Source organism: Rutilus rutilus, assembly GCF_951802725.1.
Source record: "Rutilus rutilus genome assembly, chromosome: 4".
Classification (NCBI taxonomy): Eukaryota; Metazoa; Chordata; class Actinopteri; order Cypriniformes; family Leuciscidae; genus Rutilus; species Rutilus rutilus.
The window spans coordinates 38,333,850-38,353,773 of record NC_140212.1 but is presented as its reverse complement, the minus strand read 5'-3'; the positions used below and the strand labels follow the sequence as shown (position 1 = coordinate 38,353,773).

At 37.0% G+C, this 19,924-nt stretch overlaps 1 protein-coding gene and 2 long non-coding RNA genes across 3 annotated transcripts in view; 1 reads left to right on the top strand and 2 right to left on the bottom strand.

The window, feature by feature from the left end:
• The window catches only part of LOC311289261, a 153,254-nt gene extending 141,351 nt beyond the window's left edge, over positions 1–11,903 (bottom strand). Inside the window, exons 1-2 of the long non-coding RNA XR_014627092.1 lie at positions 11,785–11,903; positions 10,538–11,234 (exon numbers count right to left, since the gene is read on the bottom strand). This is a non-coding gene — a long non-coding RNA (uncharacterized lncRNA). The remainder of the gene's footprint in view (positions 1–10,537; positions 11,235–11,784) is intronic.
• Positions 6,408–10,635, top strand: LOC311289260. The gene is made up of 5 exons (XR_014627091.1): positions 6,408–8,099; positions 8,407–8,498; positions 8,817–8,927; positions 9,359–9,630; positions 10,496–10,635. It is a non-coding gene; the product is annotated as an uncharacterized lncRNA (long non-coding RNA).
• A 1,410-nt stretch (positions 11,904–13,313) lies between the features above and the next one.
• LOC311289224 (uncharacterized protein) overlaps positions 13,314–19,924 on the bottom strand; it is a 35,926-nt gene continuing 29,315 nt past the window's right edge. The window contains exons 3-4 of the mRNA XM_084407050.1: positions 14,727–14,828; positions 13,314–14,092 (exon numbers count right to left, since the gene is read on the bottom strand). Coding sequence (XP_084263176.1) covers positions 13,839–14,092; positions 14,727–14,828 — 356 coding nt within the window. The 3' untranslated portion in view covers positions 13,314–13,838. The remainder of the gene's footprint in view (positions 14,093–14,726; positions 14,829–19,924) is intronic.

Genomic DNA, 19,924 nt, shown 5'->3' with positions numbered 1-19,924 from the left:
TGCAGCAACAAATATTTTACAGTGTAGCAAGATAATTTAAAGCTCATTTACCAGTACAGAAGGTGTTGCTGTTACTGGTCCCTGGCTGTGGGTCTGAGGAGGAGCTGCCCCCATGATGCCCTCCACAATCGGTCGGTTCACATTTAACCCGAGGGCCAGCTCTTCTGCTGGGGTATAATGTGGGGGAGCAGGACCACCACCTGTTTTTTTCTGCTCAGATGTTTTCTTGGTTGTTGTTATAAACAGACAAACACATAATTTAACAGTGTTTTTTGTAAAAGAGACTAAGAACAGTGTAAGTAGAAAAGATTACAATTTTGAAGAATAGTCTTGTCCTTCACTTTTACTTGTTCCCATGTTCTAGTGGGTCCTGAGGTGGCTCTGACATTAAGCAATTATGAAATTATTAAAATACAAGAATATATACTGTAATAAGTGATAGAACCCTGGCATTTTAATTAAGCTTTCAAATTCATCACAACCTTCAAGCAATAACTCTTGCTCTGCTGAGGAGAAAAACTGAGTGCGCTCTTTGGCCACGGTGAGCAGCCAATAGCAGCGTTGCTGATCAATGTTTCTACTAAAGATACATATCCCCTTTTAAACCATGCATGAACGCAAAGTTATCTCAGATAACTCAATCCAGCTATACTAATCGAAACCGGCAGGTGTGTCGAAGAACCTAATTAGCCAGATCATGACTAGGCCGATGATATCATCTTGGATGTCTCATTTGATCTCGGATGTTTTAAGCAACGTACCAAGAACGAACCCCTGTTTGCCACCTGACTCTTCTGGCTCATATAGTGTTGTTTCAAACTTTTGCACTGTCTTCTGAGACTATGCCATGGTTTCTCAAAGCCTCTGCCGAACATTTGTTTTTGCAGCCACTGATACATGGTGATTCTTGGCTGTTTTTGTTTCTTAGAATCATTCGAGGAACGTTGAGGAACAGCTCAACGGTATTTAGGTTTTAACCATACCTTAGCTTTTCCACCTTCCCCTTTGGATTTGCAGTGTTTACATCCAGATGTTTTTATGCACATTTTGAATGTATGCATAAAAACAGCTGCATGGAAACATGACTACTGTTACATTATTTTGAGAATTTAATTAAAATTTTCATATTGATCATACTGTTGAAAAAAAAAAAAAAATTAAATTAATTGACATTGCCAATAAAAATATATTCTAAACAAATCAAGTTTGTAGTGTGGGGTGACTTTTGATGAAACTGAAATTTAAAATGAAAATGTAATAAAAAAAAAAAATTCTTGCAAAGATAAAGGACCAAATATGTTAATTATGCATATTGACAAAATCATAGTCAGGTATATTTAATAAAAACAAGACTTTTGACCCACCTGTGTGTTACTTTCATCCAAACTGACGGGGTCGAAAGTAACAATGTGCAACTTATGTTCAAAGTGAAATTATACTGAAGTCTTTCTACATTTGTACAAAATACCACCTGGTATTGATAGACCACACTATTGTTATTGACTACAGCAAAAATATATCCGTCTAAAACTTTATCTTTTAAAAATATATATATATGATGTCATATATCATATGGAACGTCCGCTTTGATGTATGTAAGGACGCGCCGGTTGTAGACACTGTTAGAATGTTGCACACCATTTTCTTTTGCATGTAGTCACATGTAGTTTCACCCTGTAAATATTTGATGTAAACTCACATTAAACAAATGCCCCCTTTCCAAAATATATTGCTTCCAGCACCCCCAACACAAGGTTTGTGTAGGCTGGAGGTTTTTAAAAAAAGATTTGTTATGATTGTATGTTTTCAGTCATTAGTAAAATGACTTAAATTGGGTTGCCGAAAATGCCCTGTGTTATGCTAGATATCTGTTGACAAGCATGAGGAGGGAATCATCCGAAGGCTCAAAAATATCACCACGCTAATAATGCAGCCTTTGTGGAGTACATTGGACTTTTCTCAGACAGTCAAGAAGGCATTCGTGTTAAGACAGAAAATATATGGGTACGGCGTATTTGGATGATCTACAAAGAGATCTCTGCCAACTTTTCTACCTTCACTACTTTGGCCACCACTTCTTTCTCTGGATGCCAAGAACGCTATGGAGAGTCAAGTTAACATGTCCACATCCAGACTGTGTAAAGGAGGAGCAAACATCAGCAGGACTGCACCAGAAAACCAGACAAGGTAGTTGATGTTATAACATATTGCTTCATGGTTTCTGAGTATCCGTAATGTAGGAGATGAGATGCAAGAGGAAGGTGATCGGCTGGAGCTTTGACATTGTATCAAAGCTTGACATTCGTCATGGGCTTCAGTTTCCCAGCGTCCATGTGTCATGACAGATTCCCAGAGTTCTCGTAGTGGTCACCCCAGGTCATGTGATGCCTGTTTCTTTCGGACGCCCACCTGCTATGCTCCCTGTACCCAAACTATTAGCGAAAATCCTGTTTATGATGAAATATAAGTGTATATACACTTACCTCGGTTTTGATGGTGACAACAAATGTGCCGGTAATAAATGATTGTGTATTTATATAAAGAAAACGTATTATAACAGTAGTGGCTACAGGCGACAAACTTAGCTAACCTTGTTGCCATCAGTCGCTCGTGTGCGAGACTTTTCAAGTTCATCAAAACACCTGACCAGGACAAACTATCTGAGATGGCAGATTACTTTGAAGAGAGATTTGGAAATCCACAGTGCGTGAGTGCTATTGATGGTTCTCACATCTCTATATTGAAACCTCCACCAATCGGATTTCCACAACAGAAAAGGCTGGCACTGTTGTAGATGACAATGGGATGTTCTGGGACCTGAATGTTGGACAGTCAGGGAAGACAACACAACAACAGTGTCCTCAGACACCTTGTGCCACAGACAGTAATGCTTTTTCTGGCAGAGTAAAAAACATACATGGAACTGATGATGGCTACTTCATTCTTGGTGATTCTGCTTACCTGTGTTTCTGCAGGTATCTTTAAATGAAATTGAATGCTTTTTAATGCCTTTTTTAATGCCATTTCTTTAAATTTTTAATGCTATACACAACCCATGACTAACCACGGATATTATATATAGATATATATATTATTGCTGTCAATCGATTACAAAAATTAACTCGATTAATCACAGATGTTTGTGATTAATCGCAATTAAACACACTTAGGGCCCTATCTTGCACCCAGCGCAATTGACTTTGTACACCGACGCATGTATCATTCCTATTTTGCACCCACGCACAGCAGACTTTTCCCTCCACAGACGCACGTCGGTAAATTAGGGAATGAACTTGCGCTCCCGGGGGCGGTTCAGCGCAAAGAGGAGGCGTGTTTCGGTGCAAACATTCCCTGGTGCTATTTTGCAGGTTTAGAAAACAATTCCACCACTGACCAGGAAAAACCTAGTCTAAAGTCAGTGGCGCGTTGCGCATGTTATTCATATGCTATTTTAAGGGAGATGCTATTTATGTTGTCTCTACATTCATACAAATGAATGTAGAGACAACATAAAGGCCAGTCTCACTGATACTAATACAGCTATTGATGTCTGGATAAAAATGTTTTTTTCCCCCAACTTGAAACATTAATTATAGCCATTCAACATTACAGTGTAATTGAAAGCTATAATTTTTAAAAACATTTATTAGGCTTCAAAAAGTTTATAACAACTTTTAATTTAAGTGAACTTTAAACAATCCTCACATAACACCATAATAAATATCTACCTGTGCCCTTCATACCTGTCTAACATATACAGAACACTATAGCCTACAGAAATTTAATAAAGTTATCAAACAGTCTGCACTGCATAAATTATAAATTAAATATAGACTAATCCTTATTAAAGCTACAAAAGTTCTTTAGTCAATAGCAGTGAGTAATTTTCTCTGTTCCCTTTGTTCTGTGATTAAGGGTGTATCCATACCTGCCTTGTTTGGTTCGATTGAATCGAACCAGCAACGAAACAGAATCACCTTAAGCAGGGACAGATAATCTTAAGCATTTAAATCTTGGTAAAAGAATACTTGCATTGGTCGTTGTGGCTGAACAGAAATGCGTGCGCGTGCGGGTCCGTTCGCTGTGTATCCATTTAGCTGGAAATGTCCTTGTGGTTCTTCCGGAGCTTGTGCCGTTCACGGGAAGTTCAAACGGTCTACTTGTAAGAGTTGCTAAAAACTTAGTTTAAAGTTCATATCACTCGTAGGTAGAAATGAATGAACACGAGACTAAACGAGGCAAGAAGTTGGAGATATGACTAATGCAAAAAGCAAAGTAAAACACAAAACAAAACGGAGAGAAGACGAGACGAGACTCATACGAGGACAAAAAGGCTAAGCATTCGGATTTTGTGATCGATAACATTTAAAGTGTGAAACGAACACGCCTTCTAGGCGTATGTAAGCCAATAAGAACCGTTTCCCTTTGGCAGGAACGTTTTTATGACCCATTGTTCGGGCAGACCTCTGAATCATGTAATTTGATTGGATGTTTAACACACAAATCTTTTAGATGCTTATAATCCTAATGCGTCATGAAGTTAACAAATGGGGAATGAAGATTGGAGTTTATAGAGACTAAACATGCTACACACATATGATTTTATATAAACCATAGTATGTAAACAGGTCGAAAACATTAATCCAAAAGTTTACAAGAACACAAAGACCACATAGAAGGAAAATTATGGAATTATTCTTGTGCCAATAAAAATAAACGTAACTTTTCAAGAAACTAATGAAAATATAAATTGAAACTGAATAAAATATCTTTGAAACTTAAAAAGAATAACTCGCTGGCAAATTTATTGACTTTGTTTTTAATACACTGCATGTTTTGCTAACTATTTCTCATATTTCTTTCGCTGATCTGAACTAACAAATGCGATTCCAGAGTTTTCATTTACGCTTCTGACATTTTCGTTTACGCTTCTGAAGTTTTCGTTCGCAATTCTGACACAGACCTACCGTGTGGATGGGCTTAACAGCGGTTTGCTCTCATTGGCTAGTGAGATTTGTATTGACGGCTCCTTGAACTGGAAGGAGAGACTTCAGCGGCGCGAATTTTGGGATCTGTGTGACAGTCTAACAACAGTAGGCTATATTAAAGCACATCATCAATATTAATGAAACCGAGATGAGTAATCAGGAGCGGCACGGAGCGGCATCAACATCCTCAACTGCAGGGCATTCGAGGCAGCCCGAGGTAAGTTTAATATCAAATCAATAGACAAATCTAGAAACAAGTTTTTTTCTGCTTTCTATCCAAGTTATGTCTTTATTTAGATCATTCATTAATGAACTGGGCTGCGTTTCTGAAGCATTGCGAGGGTAACGATCGTAAAGCACATTGATGGCTGGTTGTAAATTATGTTTATCATGCTTTTGTGAAACGCAGCCCTGGTACTTCTTAAAATATTTTTTCTTCAATCATCTAAATCATCTTCTTTTGTATTTAATAACAGTGTTGTTAACCGTTAAGTAAATTATTCTATCTTTGTGATTGTCCATACAAAAATAAAATCTTATTTTCTTTTGATATTACTTTTTAGGGCCAAAGAGAAATGTCACTTCTCCAGGTAGGCATATATCCATTCATGTTATTCTATACATGAATATCAGATGATGTCACCAACGTCTCCTCACTGACGTCACTCGCTTCTAAAACTTGTCTGCCGCCATTTTGAGTACCTGATTCGGCAAGATCGATTTGTCAGTTGCAAAGGAGCTAGCTAGCTATGCTTTCACAACATGTAACATGTTCAACCCACCCTGCTGTACTGTTCAACCTGTTTCTACACAATGCTAACCGCCACCTGCAAAAACAAACTCATTAAAATCACACATATTGCCTCCAAGATTATCAGTCTCCCTACACCCAGCTTATCAGACATGAATGATAGAGCCATCACACGCCTAGCACGCACAATAGTAGCTGATACAGACCACCCCCTGAACAAATTTTTCACACTACTCCCATCCGGTCGCAGATACAGAACACTAACCTGGACCAAAGCTTATTTAAAAAAAAGTTTTGTCCCCACTGCCATCACAACGCTGAACAAACTGTAATACTGCCACCGACCCTCCCACCATAACAACCACCACCACCATCATCACTACTACTACCACCAACCTCAGTTGCCTTGTAGTTTTTTATATCTGACAATTTCTTGTGGGTGTCTTAATGAGCTGTATGTTTGTAGATGTATTTGAATATGTTATATGTATTACACGTTATATGTGGTTCTTATATGTGATATTTCTGTGCTATGGAAAAGGAAAAAGGATGTGTGGAAATGATTATCCCTATGGGACAATAAAGACTCTCTATCTCTCTATCTCTATCTCTATCTCTATAAATATAACATAAATGTAACATAACATAAATCTGTAACGGTAGTTATTTTGAATAGAAATCATCACTCAAAAAGCATTCATTCACGTCTTCTCCGGTTTATTTGTGTTCAAATACATGCAATACAGTATCCGCCAGGGCTATTAGTCCAATGGTAATCAGTGTTTGGTGTAGGCAATCAGTACAGTGATTGATATGACCAATGAAAACTTTAGAATCAGCTGCAGGGCGGGATTTCCGCTGAAGTGGTTAAAAAAAAAAAAAAAAAAATCACGCTTCTGTTCTGCCTGCGGTCCTGCATGACTTCCTCATTCTGACATCCGTGATAACAAAGCTAAAGTAACATCTCTTCACCTGAAACAAGAAGCTAATAAATGCACGGTTTGAAGTATATGTGATTTGTGTGTGATTTTCGTGCGATTGGGGTATTTTCATATGAATAAAGAATGTTTACAGTATGCATGCTAGGTAAGGATAGGCCATAGCTTCATATAAAATGTTAAATATAACATATTTCAAAATATTTTTTTGACTTGAAACCATTTTAAACCGCGACCGGAATATGATACAAATACTCGATGGTGTTTTAAAGTGAGTTAAAAGTAAAAGTGTAATATTAATCAATTAAATTGTGTCTTTATGTGTCTGTAGCTTTATGCTACCTGTTGTGCTAATGCACCTGCTGCAGGAGCTATTCTATTCCATACAATAATTTTTTTTAAAGAATTCAAATAATGTTTCAAGAATAGTTATTTTTTGTTTGTTTTCTAACAAGACTTGAGATAATAGGTTTGTCAGTACCATAGACAGTACTCGGTAGGTACTCAAGATGGCGGCAGTCAACTGGAAAAAGAGCGGATGACGTAAGAGGTCACGTGACTGATATTCATGAATAGAATGCATAATATAACGAACTTGGGTAACTTTTTAGCTGTTTTTTAATACACAAGGGATTTTATTAGATTTTAAATGTCTAACGTTACCCTGCTAAACTTGGCAAGATCAGCATGGAATTATGTAGTTACCTTGATATGTAAGCTAACCAGGCATTGTTTATACCTGCAGGAACAAGTGCAAGAAGATATCTTACAGCGTATGCTAACCAAGTTTAACTTGATTTGTCGGAATGAAGCTATAGATTTGGATTACCTCCTGGATGTTGCTCAGCAAGAACTTGCTTTGGATATTAATGTATCAAATCATGTTAACATCCCAGATAATTTAATTAGGGGTCTACAGGAGTTAGTAGTTAATATATCTCTGAATTCGGAAGAGACTTCAGGAAATGCATCAGAAATTGTAACTTACACCTGGGGAAACGTGGGACGCCCACGTTTGGAAATCAGCAGTAATGACCTTAAAGAACTTCTCACTACTGCTCTTCCTGTAGAAACTCTTGCACAGCTCTGTGGTGTTTCAAGAAGAACAATGAACAGAAGACTGAAGGAGCCGTCCCTCTCTGTCAGAGGCTGCTATTCCAGCATATCAGATAATGAACTTGATCGTGTGGTGAGATCAATAAAAATAAGAATGCCCCATGCTGGTTACAGGCTAGTGAAAGGGGAACTTTTGGCTAGAGGGCACCGCATACAATGGCACAGGGTGAAGGCCAGTATGCAACGGGTGGATGGAGCTGGAATTTTGGCCAGAATGTTCCAGCTTGGTTTTGTAGCTCGTATAAGTTATTCTGTTCCTGCTCCATTGTCACTAGTTCATGTGGATACCAACCATAAACTAATCACGTGAGTATTTGCACACTAAATTTCACTTGCATGCACACACACACAAATTTTTTTTGCTGTCTTCACACAGTGATGCATCCATATGTACACAAAACAAATTACTTACAATAAACAGCATAGTTATATCTGTATTTGTCTTTAGATTCAACATTGTGATATTTGGTGGGATTGATGGATTGTTTGTCAAACTTTGTATATGGTCTGTTTTTAAACTCAAAAGGTTATAATAGTTGCCAGATTTGTCACTACAAATTGGTATCAAAAGTAAATGTTCTGTTATAAAATATTTAAATCTTTTTAATTTTAGATCCTGCATCTTGATGCTACTGCAAACAACAAAGCATCGACTGCTTTCTCATTTTTTTTGGAGGGTGTCCACAAACATGGGTGGCCGTCGAGGTAAAAATTATCTTTACTACATGACATGTTAGTCATGATGATTTATCAGTGTTTGAATCTATGAATGAGACCTCTTCAAATCTTTTGTCAGATCGTCTCTTTGATAATTCGCACTCAGTGATTATCGCTCACATGGGCGGGCACTGATTTGCTTCAGATTTCAGGCTTTTGTCAGCAGTCTCCACAAAACTGAAAGTGATAATCTGGGCTAAAATCATCTGTGTGCTTGACAACAAACATACAATTACAGGAACTTGTAAAAAAGTTTGTAAATCAATAACACCATGCATGCATGCATGTTGTCTAAATCTTTTCCAGAGTACGTGGTGACCAGGGAGTTGAAAATGTGGACATCGCTCGTTGTATGTTTTCTGTACGAGGAACGGGCCGAGGCAGTTTCATTTCTGGAAAAAGTGTGCACAATCAAAGGTACAAATCAAATCATTAAAAGTTGCATCACATGCTCTTTATTTCTTGTGGGGCCTTACACATAATGCCACAAACAAACATCTCTAATTTAATCTCAGCAGAAACCACTTGAGTCTAACAATGAGCAAATTTATTTTTTCAAATCTCCCCTGATTAAAGGGGTGGTCACACTACACCATTTGTTATATTGACTTCCATTTATATACATTGAGTTGTGGGAGACTGAAAATGTAAGCACATGCAAAGAATTTTCTCAAATTGCTGCATGTGCAGCTTTAAAATTGGTGTTCTTTCAATTCAGTTTAGAGGTCACACCACGACGTATCTTCGAAACCTTAACTTTGTAATGCAGCAATATGAGAATTATTTGCATTTTCTTTACTATTTTGTAAGCTATGATTTGTGCATACTTGTGTGTCTTTTTATTTTAGAATTGAGCGTCTGTGGTGATGTTTGGTCAGCCATCTCTTGTAAATATTATGAAGTCCTGCATACAATGGAAGAAGAGAGAGTGCTTGATCTATCCGATGAGCTGCACCTCTTTTGTGTGCACTATGCAATTCTTCCACGGTTGAAATCGGACCTGAAGGGCTTCACGGGGAGCTGGAACAACCATCCGATCAGAACGGAGGGAAATCTTTCACCAGAACAGCTTTGGTACATCGGAATGTGACAGACACCAGTGGATGAGCCAGATATAGAGGTATGCTTTAAGCATCTATGCAAAGTTAGAAAGATTACACATCCAAAAATGCTAATTCTGTTTTCATTTGCTCAACCTTAAAAGGTATTTCAACTGAAAATGTAAATGCTCATGTCGTTTCAAACCCGTAACTTTCATCCATCTTCAGAACACAAATGATCTTTTTAATGAAATCTGAGATATTTCTGTCCCTCCATTGACAGCTACACATAACTACCACTTTCAAGCCCCGGAAATCATGTGTCATTTAAGTAATGCATGTGACTCCAGTGGTTTAACCTTAATTTAATGAAGCGACTCGACTGCTTAGTTTTTCAGTTCTTTACTCTTCATTTGACTAATGTAAATGTATTCAATTGAAGACCCGATTTAGTTTTAGAGCTATCAAAGATAAATGTAATGTAAATTGTAATGTAAATGTTATAAATGTTGTTATAATTTTCACATGTTTTTATTTTTTCAGATAGCTTCATGCTTTTCCACTTTTTTGGCACTATCATCTTGACATAACAAGAGGGCTCTCAACTCTGGCCTTCGAGATCTACTTTCCTGCAGAGTTTAGCCACAACCTTGTGTATTTGATTAAGGTTAGAGCTAAACTCTACAGGAAAGTGGATCTCGAGGACCAGAGTTGAGAACCCCTGCAATCGTGACTCATTTCAATGCCTGGTATAAATAGGGCCTAAAATACATTTAGGCAAATAACTGTCAGGATTTTCATTCTGGGTGAACTATTAATTTACTTAAATATAGCTTCTTTGGGATAAGATCAGATATTTGTCAAACTAAATAATTTAGGTCAGCCTTAAGTTTTTATAATTAAAAGCAGTTAACATTGTAAAATAACAATGGTTTCTTTTTTCAGGTGGTGGAGCAACTTTTTTGAGAGGAAACTACTGATACTGACCCAGAGGATGGTGTGGTGGTGCCAGAGATCCATTGCCCTTTTTCTGACCAAAAACTTGCCGTTCTGCATGGATTGATTAATCCCTTGACATCACCATTGAATGACAGGGAGCTCTATGTCCAGACACTTGCTATCATCAAAAGATTGTGCTCTATTTAACATTTAAATGTTTAAGTAAAACACTCACAAGTACACATGCAGTTCTGTCAGAATTTTAATTAAAAAAGAAAATCAGTTAATTGCCATTAAAACATTTAATTAACTTTATACAATGCTGTAAAACATTTAACCATTCAGAACCATGTAAAGTTATTAACATGTTGAACATTGTCTCTTTGAATTTTAAAGATAAAATTAAAACTATTGAGAGGAAAATTATATGTGGACATTTGAGTTCATTTTAAAATCTACACCCTATAAAAGCAACCTCCGTGTTGCACTGCTGTTTTCATTATTTCTTTAAATTCATTACTATTTGACAGATGTGCAGTGGGAAATGTAATGGTTTGGGTGCATGCACTGATGATTGGATAGCAAAGTGTGTGGCTTGGCAGTCGTTGCATACAAGTGTGGTCAAACTGAACAGTAATTTTAAAGGCCTCTCTCTCTAACAGAAGCAGGTGCCTATGCGCTTGACCAGTCAGCCACTGCATCACCTGTGGGACAGAGAATGCTGCCTCATCCTGAGCATCTCCATCTAGGGCAGTAAAATATACAATGTTTTTAATAACCATTTATAACATCACAACATTTGTAAATTGTACCATTTGTAATTTATGGAATGTTCAGCATCATTACTTCAGTCTTCGGTGTCACATGATCCTTCACAAATCATTCTAATATGATGCTCAAAACCATATCAATGTTAAAATCAGTTTTTGCTGCATTTGTGTGGAAACAATGATACCATTGAAACATTTTTGGTAAGATTACAAAAAGACAAATAAAAAAATAAACGCATTAATAAATGAACTTTCTATTCTTCAAAGAATTATGAAAAAGCATAACTACTTCCACAATAATGTTAAGCTATGTTAATGTTAACTTTTTCCAACAATAATAATCTGAAATGTTTCTTAAGCATCAAATCTGCATATTTGAATGATTTCTAAAGAGTCATGTGACACTGAAGACTGGAGTAATGATCTGATCAATCAGTTATCAGCCATATTTTGACTAATAATGTTTTACCAGTGTAGAAATATAATAAACATCTGCATTAACACCTGAAATGAATACAAACTTACCTTCGAGCTCCATCAGAAAATCCTGGAAGTGATTCAGTATTTGGACCTCTTTGGTGTGTTTTAGAGTGCCACTCTCACTCATTTGTGGAACAAGATCGGGATACAATGTAATGAGAGTCCACCTGAAACACACAACAAAAATGACAAACATTATATAAACAGCATCATGCAATATACAAAGAAAAAATAATTGAAGGATTACTGCTATAACATCTTTTAAAACAGCTATGCAAAATAGAACTGGTACGTTTTTGAAATCCTATCACTTCACCTTATCATTACCATCTTGCACAACAAAGAGGCTGTGGCACACTTCCCTGTTCTTCTCCATAGTGTCAATTAAATGGTTTTGTTGTTTTACTGAATGGTGCATTATCCTTGTGTAATAGTAATAGTATGTGTAGATCTGTGTAGATTATACTGTCCTTCCACCCCCAGGGCCCAGCAATGGCCCCTAGAAGAGCAAACAAATGCACATTTCAAATGGCTGTAACTCAAAGTCTGGTTAGTGTATCAAAGAGAAAATTGGCTGGACAACTGCTTATACTATGTTTAATAAATAATGTTGGCCACAGTTTTCAGACATATATGGAAAGCTGGCATAAAGGTTATTTTTAAAGTGCTCACAGTAAAATATCAAATTTCAGCCTGTCCCTCATATATGTCATAAAGGTTTGCACAATGAACAAATTTAGATATCCAGTTGTCCATTAAATATATTATTTATTTAACATTTATTGTTTTATTACTAAACGTTTTAAACTACATTACCCACATATCTCTGTCATTCTATCAGTGGAGCAGGAAGCATTGTTCTGTAGTTCATTGAAATGTGCAGACATGCTTAGGGTTAGGGTTAGGATCTCGGTAAAGGAGTAATTTCTCACAACATAGAGACACTTTATAGTTAGCTTAATGTATAACTAACGTAATAATAACACCAAAAGATACTTTGTAACATGAAGCGCCGTTTTATATGGGTTAAACGATTGTCCAATCACAGCGAGTTCTGCGATAAAGTCACAGCCAATAACAACCCAGCTGAACAGATGCGTCACACTTACATGCCCATTTATGGTAAACGATGACAGATCTCTTCTGGTTCCGGCTGCGGGGATAGATACCTTAAATATTTTATATTTAGGCTGTTAAACATGCATTCCTTCTAATTAAATTATAAAACTCATATTTAAAAACAAAAGACTCCTTTGTGTGGTTACCATCCAAAAACGAGGTCACATGATCAATGACACAAATTTGCTTATTTGATTAGACTGATGCATAAATACATTTGAAAGAGAAACTTTTTTCTAAGCAATGTCCTACAGCAGGGTAGTTTTGCAGTATTTTAATTAAAGATAATTACATGTACTAAAGTGCTTTTAACATTTACAGTGTATGTATAGTATATTAAAGGTATATCAATTATATTCAAATAAATGAAACAAAAGCACAATGAATGGACACCATTTTGAAAGCTTATTCCAATATTTAATGTCAAACTGTTTAAAGACAAATGTAGTGCCAAAACTACAGCACAAAAGTATAAAAATCAGTTAATTAAAAATATCCAGATACAGGAGCAATCTATTATAGTGACACATACATAAACGTTAAAAAAATTGCTATGATGAAGTTGAATATATTTACAAACCAAGAGATGAGATTCAAGTTTATGTGAACATACATTTGTTTCTTCGCTTTAAAGAACAAATAGGCAAAAACATAAGCACAACATTTTACATTCTCAACTTTCATTCTATATCCTTGTGATTATTGGTCACTTTTATTGTAACTATGCAATGAATATGTCCTTTAGCAAAACACCTGATGAACACTGACACTTTTTTGATAAAGGCATTAGGCAGAAATCAAGTACAGTTTATGAAGCTGAAAAGAGAAAACAAAATGCTTTAACAATATGGAAAAAGATAAATCACTATTTTCAATATTGGTTCTGCATATATCAAAGAGATCCTGAGGAGGAATGGGACTTCACATGAAGAATTTCAGAAACTGAGACAGAGCAAAGGGTGCACCTCGCTGGACACATCCTACGCATGCCCAAACAACAACACCCAAAGACAGTGATGAAGTGGACACCACCAGGAGGATGCAGGAGACAGGGAAGACCAAGGAAGACATGGAGACAGATGTTTCACGAAGACCTGAAGAATGTCAGTGTCCCATGGGAAGATGTGAAGAACCTGGCCACGGATCGAATACGTTGGAGGACAGTTGTTGCCCAATGTGCCCAGCACAGGACTTGATGATGCCGTTGTGAGTTTATAACTGTAGGATATGTTTTCTGTAAAGAGTGTTGCATAATTAAATGTTAAAAGCATTTTTATGTAATAAGTTCACTGATATGTGGGCATTTCTATGAATAAAAGTATGTCTTTAATAGCAAGCAATAATCATGAAAATGATTTACATGCAAACGGGACAGTTATCAGCAGTGTAACTGCTCTGATTATGACAAAATAATCGAGTATCTGATGTCATGTGACAAGTCAGATAAGCTTTTCCACTCTTGCAAACAGAGGTAGGTTATGAGGTGTGGAGAGACATCATGTATCACTGGAACATAAACAGACAGGGTCCAATTTGCAATTAATATAAACTTTCTGACAGTGTGTGGGACATCTGACAACTTTCCAAGAAGTGGCGCAACTGATTTACAAATATCGCGATAAATATGTACAGGAATTGAGGCAGTAGCCAATGACAGCACTAGGAGTAAAAGCTGCAGGATTGTGTACGAGTATACAAATATGTACGAGTATCATACGAATTTGACAACTTGTTAAATCTTGTGAATTATTAAGACTTTCAGACTATGTTTGTACTGATTGGGCTATGGGCTTTGTGAGAAAAGTTTTAAGAAACAACAAATGCTTGATAAAATGTTTGATTTAGGGTTAAAACCAACACATACATACCATTGCGAATATTTGCCTTTGCAGCTGTCCGTCTCCTCCGTTTACTTCTCCTCCAACAATAATGGAATGACTGAGTCCGAAAGGCCCTTTTGGTCTTTTCAGCTGAAAAAAGAGAAAAGAAAATATCATTATGTATAATATATAGGATTATTTAAAGGGAAAAGTACTGATTTACCTTACAAATATTGGATGTTACATTATAAAGCCTTACAAGCAGGGCAAGTGTTGTGGTTAATATGCATTTACAACAAATATCACTTTAAAACTATCAATACTGAGGTAAAAGCATGGTAAGTTTTGTGATTACTGTCCTTACTAAACCAATCACAGTAAAACTAAGGTTACTGAGGTTTAAAGCATGGTAAGTTTTGTGGTTACTGTCCTTTTACCACACCTATCACAGTAAAACTATGGTTACTGTGGTAAAAGCATGGTAAGTGTTGTGGTTACTGTGCATTTACAATAAGTACCACATTAAAACTACAAATAGTGTGGTAAAAGCATGGTAAATTTTGTGATTACTGTCTTTTTACTACACTTATCACAGTAAAACTAATGTTACTGTGGTAAAAGCATGGTAAGTGTTGTTTTTACTGTGCTTCTACTACAAATACAACTTTGGAACTAATTGTACTATTTTTAATCTGATATGAATATCTAAGCCTATAGCACGTCACGTGGCAGGCAGTGTTAATCACCCTGTTTTGAATTAGAAAGCAATGAAACGCAAAGTCTCCGTGGAGATGGCAGATATAATGGCAGATTAATATCGACAAACAGAAAAGACATGATATCACACATTATTAGGATAGCGTATTTAGGTATTTACTTACCAACATCCTGGGGCGCTGTAAAGGGGGGGTAAACGATGACGATTCTCGGGGCCCATGACTAAGAGGGGGCCCAGAGAAGCCCCCAATAAAATTGTGGTGCTAAAAAAAAATATTTGATAGTAAAAATTATTAACTTTAAATTATTCTATTTGCTGTTTCCTGGTGTCAAATTTTTTTATTTGTTTAGGAAACACAAACGTCCGTGGGCCCCTCTCCCCCTCTCGATTTTCATAAAATGGTTCAGTCCGCCCAAATTGTATCCAGTAACCAAGGCAACACAAACAGCTTGACTTCACTTATAGCGCGGCAGAATGTCAACTTGACAGAAGAGGAAGTAAAAATGCCTCAAAAATCTGGAAGTCAAAAACGGAAAGAGAAAAAAATAAGAGAAGTGAAAGAGGCAAAGGGTCGACAGTATGTTACCCAATATTTCACAAGAAAAGGTGGGTTTGTAAGTAACGTTAGGCCTAAATTGTTAGTGGACCGCCCGTGACAATGATCGTAGCCTACGGCACTTTTCTGTGCGTACGCACGCTTTGTACATGAGGCCCCAGGTCTCTACGGTAGCATTTTTCTACAAGTTAGCACGTTTCGATAGAGCAGGGTGCAGCGGGTGCATGGCTTTGCCTCACATGCAGCCGGTGTCGGCATCTTTGTACGAGGCTCCGCCCACTTTCAGCACCCTGCTGCGGTCCACGCTGTTGCACCTGTCTTGCAAGCAGTCTAACTTCATGAACTCTGATAAAAATCCTCTGCCAGCTACTGTACAAACTACTATCAGCTGTTTGTGAGGTTTCAGTGCATCTCTTGAAGATGATGTGGAGTTGTATTACTACAATGTCCCCTATATTGTCAAATACAGCATGATTCATCTCTGCCAACCATCTTCACATAATACTTTCACATTATCTGATCCAGACCGTTGGCAAAACTCAATTTAAACAGCGCAAAATGACTGCCTGTGGACGTTATAGGTAGAAATGATTATATTTCTGTTTTTATTCACACAATAAATATTTAAACTAGTTTTAATGAAAATTCATGTAGTTTTAGGAAAAGTCAGGGAGCAGCAAGGCTTTGTGATTTATTTAGACAAAGTTATTGACTATGCAAATTTCAAAACGGTCAAAATGACGCCTTGTTCGTTCTAGTGTTAAAGATAATTACCATAAGTTTAAACGTTGCGGTTAAAATGACTGCTGGTGGCCGTTCTAGTGTTAAAAGTGCATGATAAGGGAACTCAATTTTCTCCCCATGTTAGGTCAAAAAAAAGCTGGAAAAAATAATAATACACAGTTTTAGTTAAACGTTCAATGCAGTCAAACGCACTTTGTCAAAATCATGCCTCGTTCCAAACAGAGTAAAAAGAACCAGCAATACAGTGTTGTGTGTAACGCGTTACAAAGTAACGCGTTACAGTAACGTAACTACTTTTTCGGGTAAAAAGTAGTGTAACGCGTTACTACTAAAAATTTGGTAACGAAACGTAGTTCCTTTTTCAATTCGGCGCAACGTTACTTTTCCCATGGATATATTTGACAGCGACACTGCCTCAGCTGCGCCTTGAGAGAAGAGAACTGTTGAGAACTGAAGAAAACGATTTGGTTTCATATTTATGTTTAAATTAAATAAAATAAAAAATTTGCGCAATATAGGCTATCGGGAGACAAATGGAGTGGGCAGACATGATTTAGACCACTTTATTAAGTTTGTTTTTGTAGAAAGACTTTCTTTAAAACGAATTTCGTTTTGTATTAATTGTATCTTAATTTTAATCAATGTTTTACCAACCAATTAATTGCCTGAATTTAATAAATAAGTAAATATGGCATGCAAAATAATCATGACGGCACCAGTGCGTGAACTGGAGCTCGTCTTCCATACTGTAAATGAACCAAAACTCAGATAAGCTACTTGTCTCACAGACCTGATAAATATAGGCTATAGAAAGCTTGAATATGTGTACTTTTAAACAAAATATATTTTTTTCTCTCAAAATCTCTTTTTTTTTCTCCTACTCCCTAGTGAGTCGTATGTCTGAAAACTAAGCTTATGTCTTCTATATTTTTACATTTTGTCTACATTCTACATTTTGTCCTATGCTATCAAGACACGATTCGCACCGGTGTTAGAGAGCAGGGAAGCTTTATTGGCTGTTGCCGAAATATAATGTTCGGTGGGGAGCGGAGCGGAGAGAAGTGGTGCGGGCGCGCTGCTCATCGCGGAGTGTCGCACTCTACCCCATGATGCAGAGCCGGCTGAGAATAAAAGTTAATTTTATTAAATTGAACAAGCTCAATCAGCATTAAAATCAAATAGGCCTATTCTAAAAGATGTAGGCTATTATTAATAATAATGTTATTTCAACACAATAATATGAAATAATTTCGAAATAATATGTGTGTGTGCATCTGTAAATCCGGTGACGCGTGTATTTATTTTTATTAGCCTAATAAACAAGTGTTTTCTCTAAAGGTGTCGACTCGGCTGCAAAGATGAAGTTGACGATCGCCATCTCCGTGTGAACACGCTTATAGAGAGAAATGCACATAAATAAGCCTAATGGATTATTACATAATCAGAGAGTAGCCTTTTTCTTTTTTCGTTTTGAATCATTTCGTTTAAAGACATTTAAAGCTCTGTTTATTTGATGTATTTGTCATGTCTGTGTGAGGCATAAACTGAGTTTCATTAAGTTAGGATGTGCTCTAGCTCACGTGCAATGCAAGTGAGCGCGCGGGCGCCTCCGTTATATTTGTTTCGTCGGCCTATTCATTAAATACAGCAGGCAATTGGTTGATGAAAAATTGATTACAATTAAGATACAATTTATACAAAACGAAATTCACTTTAAAGAAAGGCTTTCTACAAAACAACTTCAACTTCAACGGTCTCTGACCCGCTCCATGTCTCATATTGCGCATCCTATCTTACTCGGTCGTGCTGTTCACTTTTCATAAAATCAACATAAATGGAAAAAAAAATAACATTATATTATTTGAACAAATATGAAACTAAATGCGCTTTTTTAATGGCTACAATAGTAGGCTACTGTGTCCACCGTGGTCTCCTTGGATTTTTGATCAGCGGAAACGATTTTTGCTTGTTTGGGATCTGACTGGTCAGCGTATTTGAAAAAGTTAAGCAAACTTTCCTGTCTTTTTGAAAAATTTCCCCTGAGTGAAACGATCGAGGCTAACAGCAATCTCAACTCGTACAACAAGTGCGCAAGTCATGTGTCACAAACATTGAACACTACACAAACAGTAGCCTAATTTTTTTTTTTTTTACATTTAGGCAATTAATTTTAGTGACAAAAGAGGTGCCGGATCCAATAAAAAAGGTTCCGGATCCAATGTCGGAGGTGACGGAACATGTTCCGGCTCAAATTAAGCCCTGATATTTAGGAACAGATATTGGGTTCTGCCCAAAGTCAAGCAACATAACGTAACGTAAAAGTAACGAGTAACGTAAAAAGTTACTTTCCTTAACTAAGTAAAGTAACGGATTACTTTTTTTTAAAGTAACGAGTAACGAGCAAACACTACTTTTTAAAAGTAACTTCCCCAACACTGAAGCAATAGCAACTGAGATGGAGATGAGAATTCAGATGCCGAGGATGGACTGAATGTTGAGGGATTTGAAAGGGAAGAAAATCTTGTGACAAACGACCCTGGTTTGTGGCCAGCAGTTTGTACTGATCAGGATAGGGAGGACATAGTCAGAAAATTGGCTGTGACCATGAGAGAAAAGAAAGTGGAAATGCCATGCGATTCAGGGGGGAAGCCGTTCCCTGAATACTTGAATTATACAAAGTCAGCCAATAAGAGAGAAAAAATTAAGAGAGACTGGCTTACTTTTAGTCAAAGCAATCAGTCACTTTATTGCATACCATGTGTGCTTTTCTCCAGTATACAGAAAAAGCCTTCCTGTAGTGCACTGGCCAGTCAAAATGGGTTTAAAATGTGTCATGTGAAGTGGCGTCGCATGTACAATAAACTCCCAATCCATGAGAGGAGTGATGCACACAGAGACTGCTACTTAAGATGGAAAAATCTGCAAAGATCTGTTTTACAAGATAAAGGTATAGACTCTCTGTTAAACAGGGAGTTCCAAACAGAAATTGGGAAAAATAGGGCCATCCTGGAGAGACTGTTAGATGTTACCCTACACCTGGCCTCAAGAAACCTGCCTTTCAGAGGCAAAACAAGCGACTTAGATGACATTCATAATGGCAATTTCCTAGGCACACTGGAGCTTTTGTCACATTATGATCCTCTGCTGAAAGAGCACTTTCAAAAAATCAGGGACAACAAACAAAAACAAAAAGAAGGAAAACAAACCAGGCTAACACATTATCTTAGC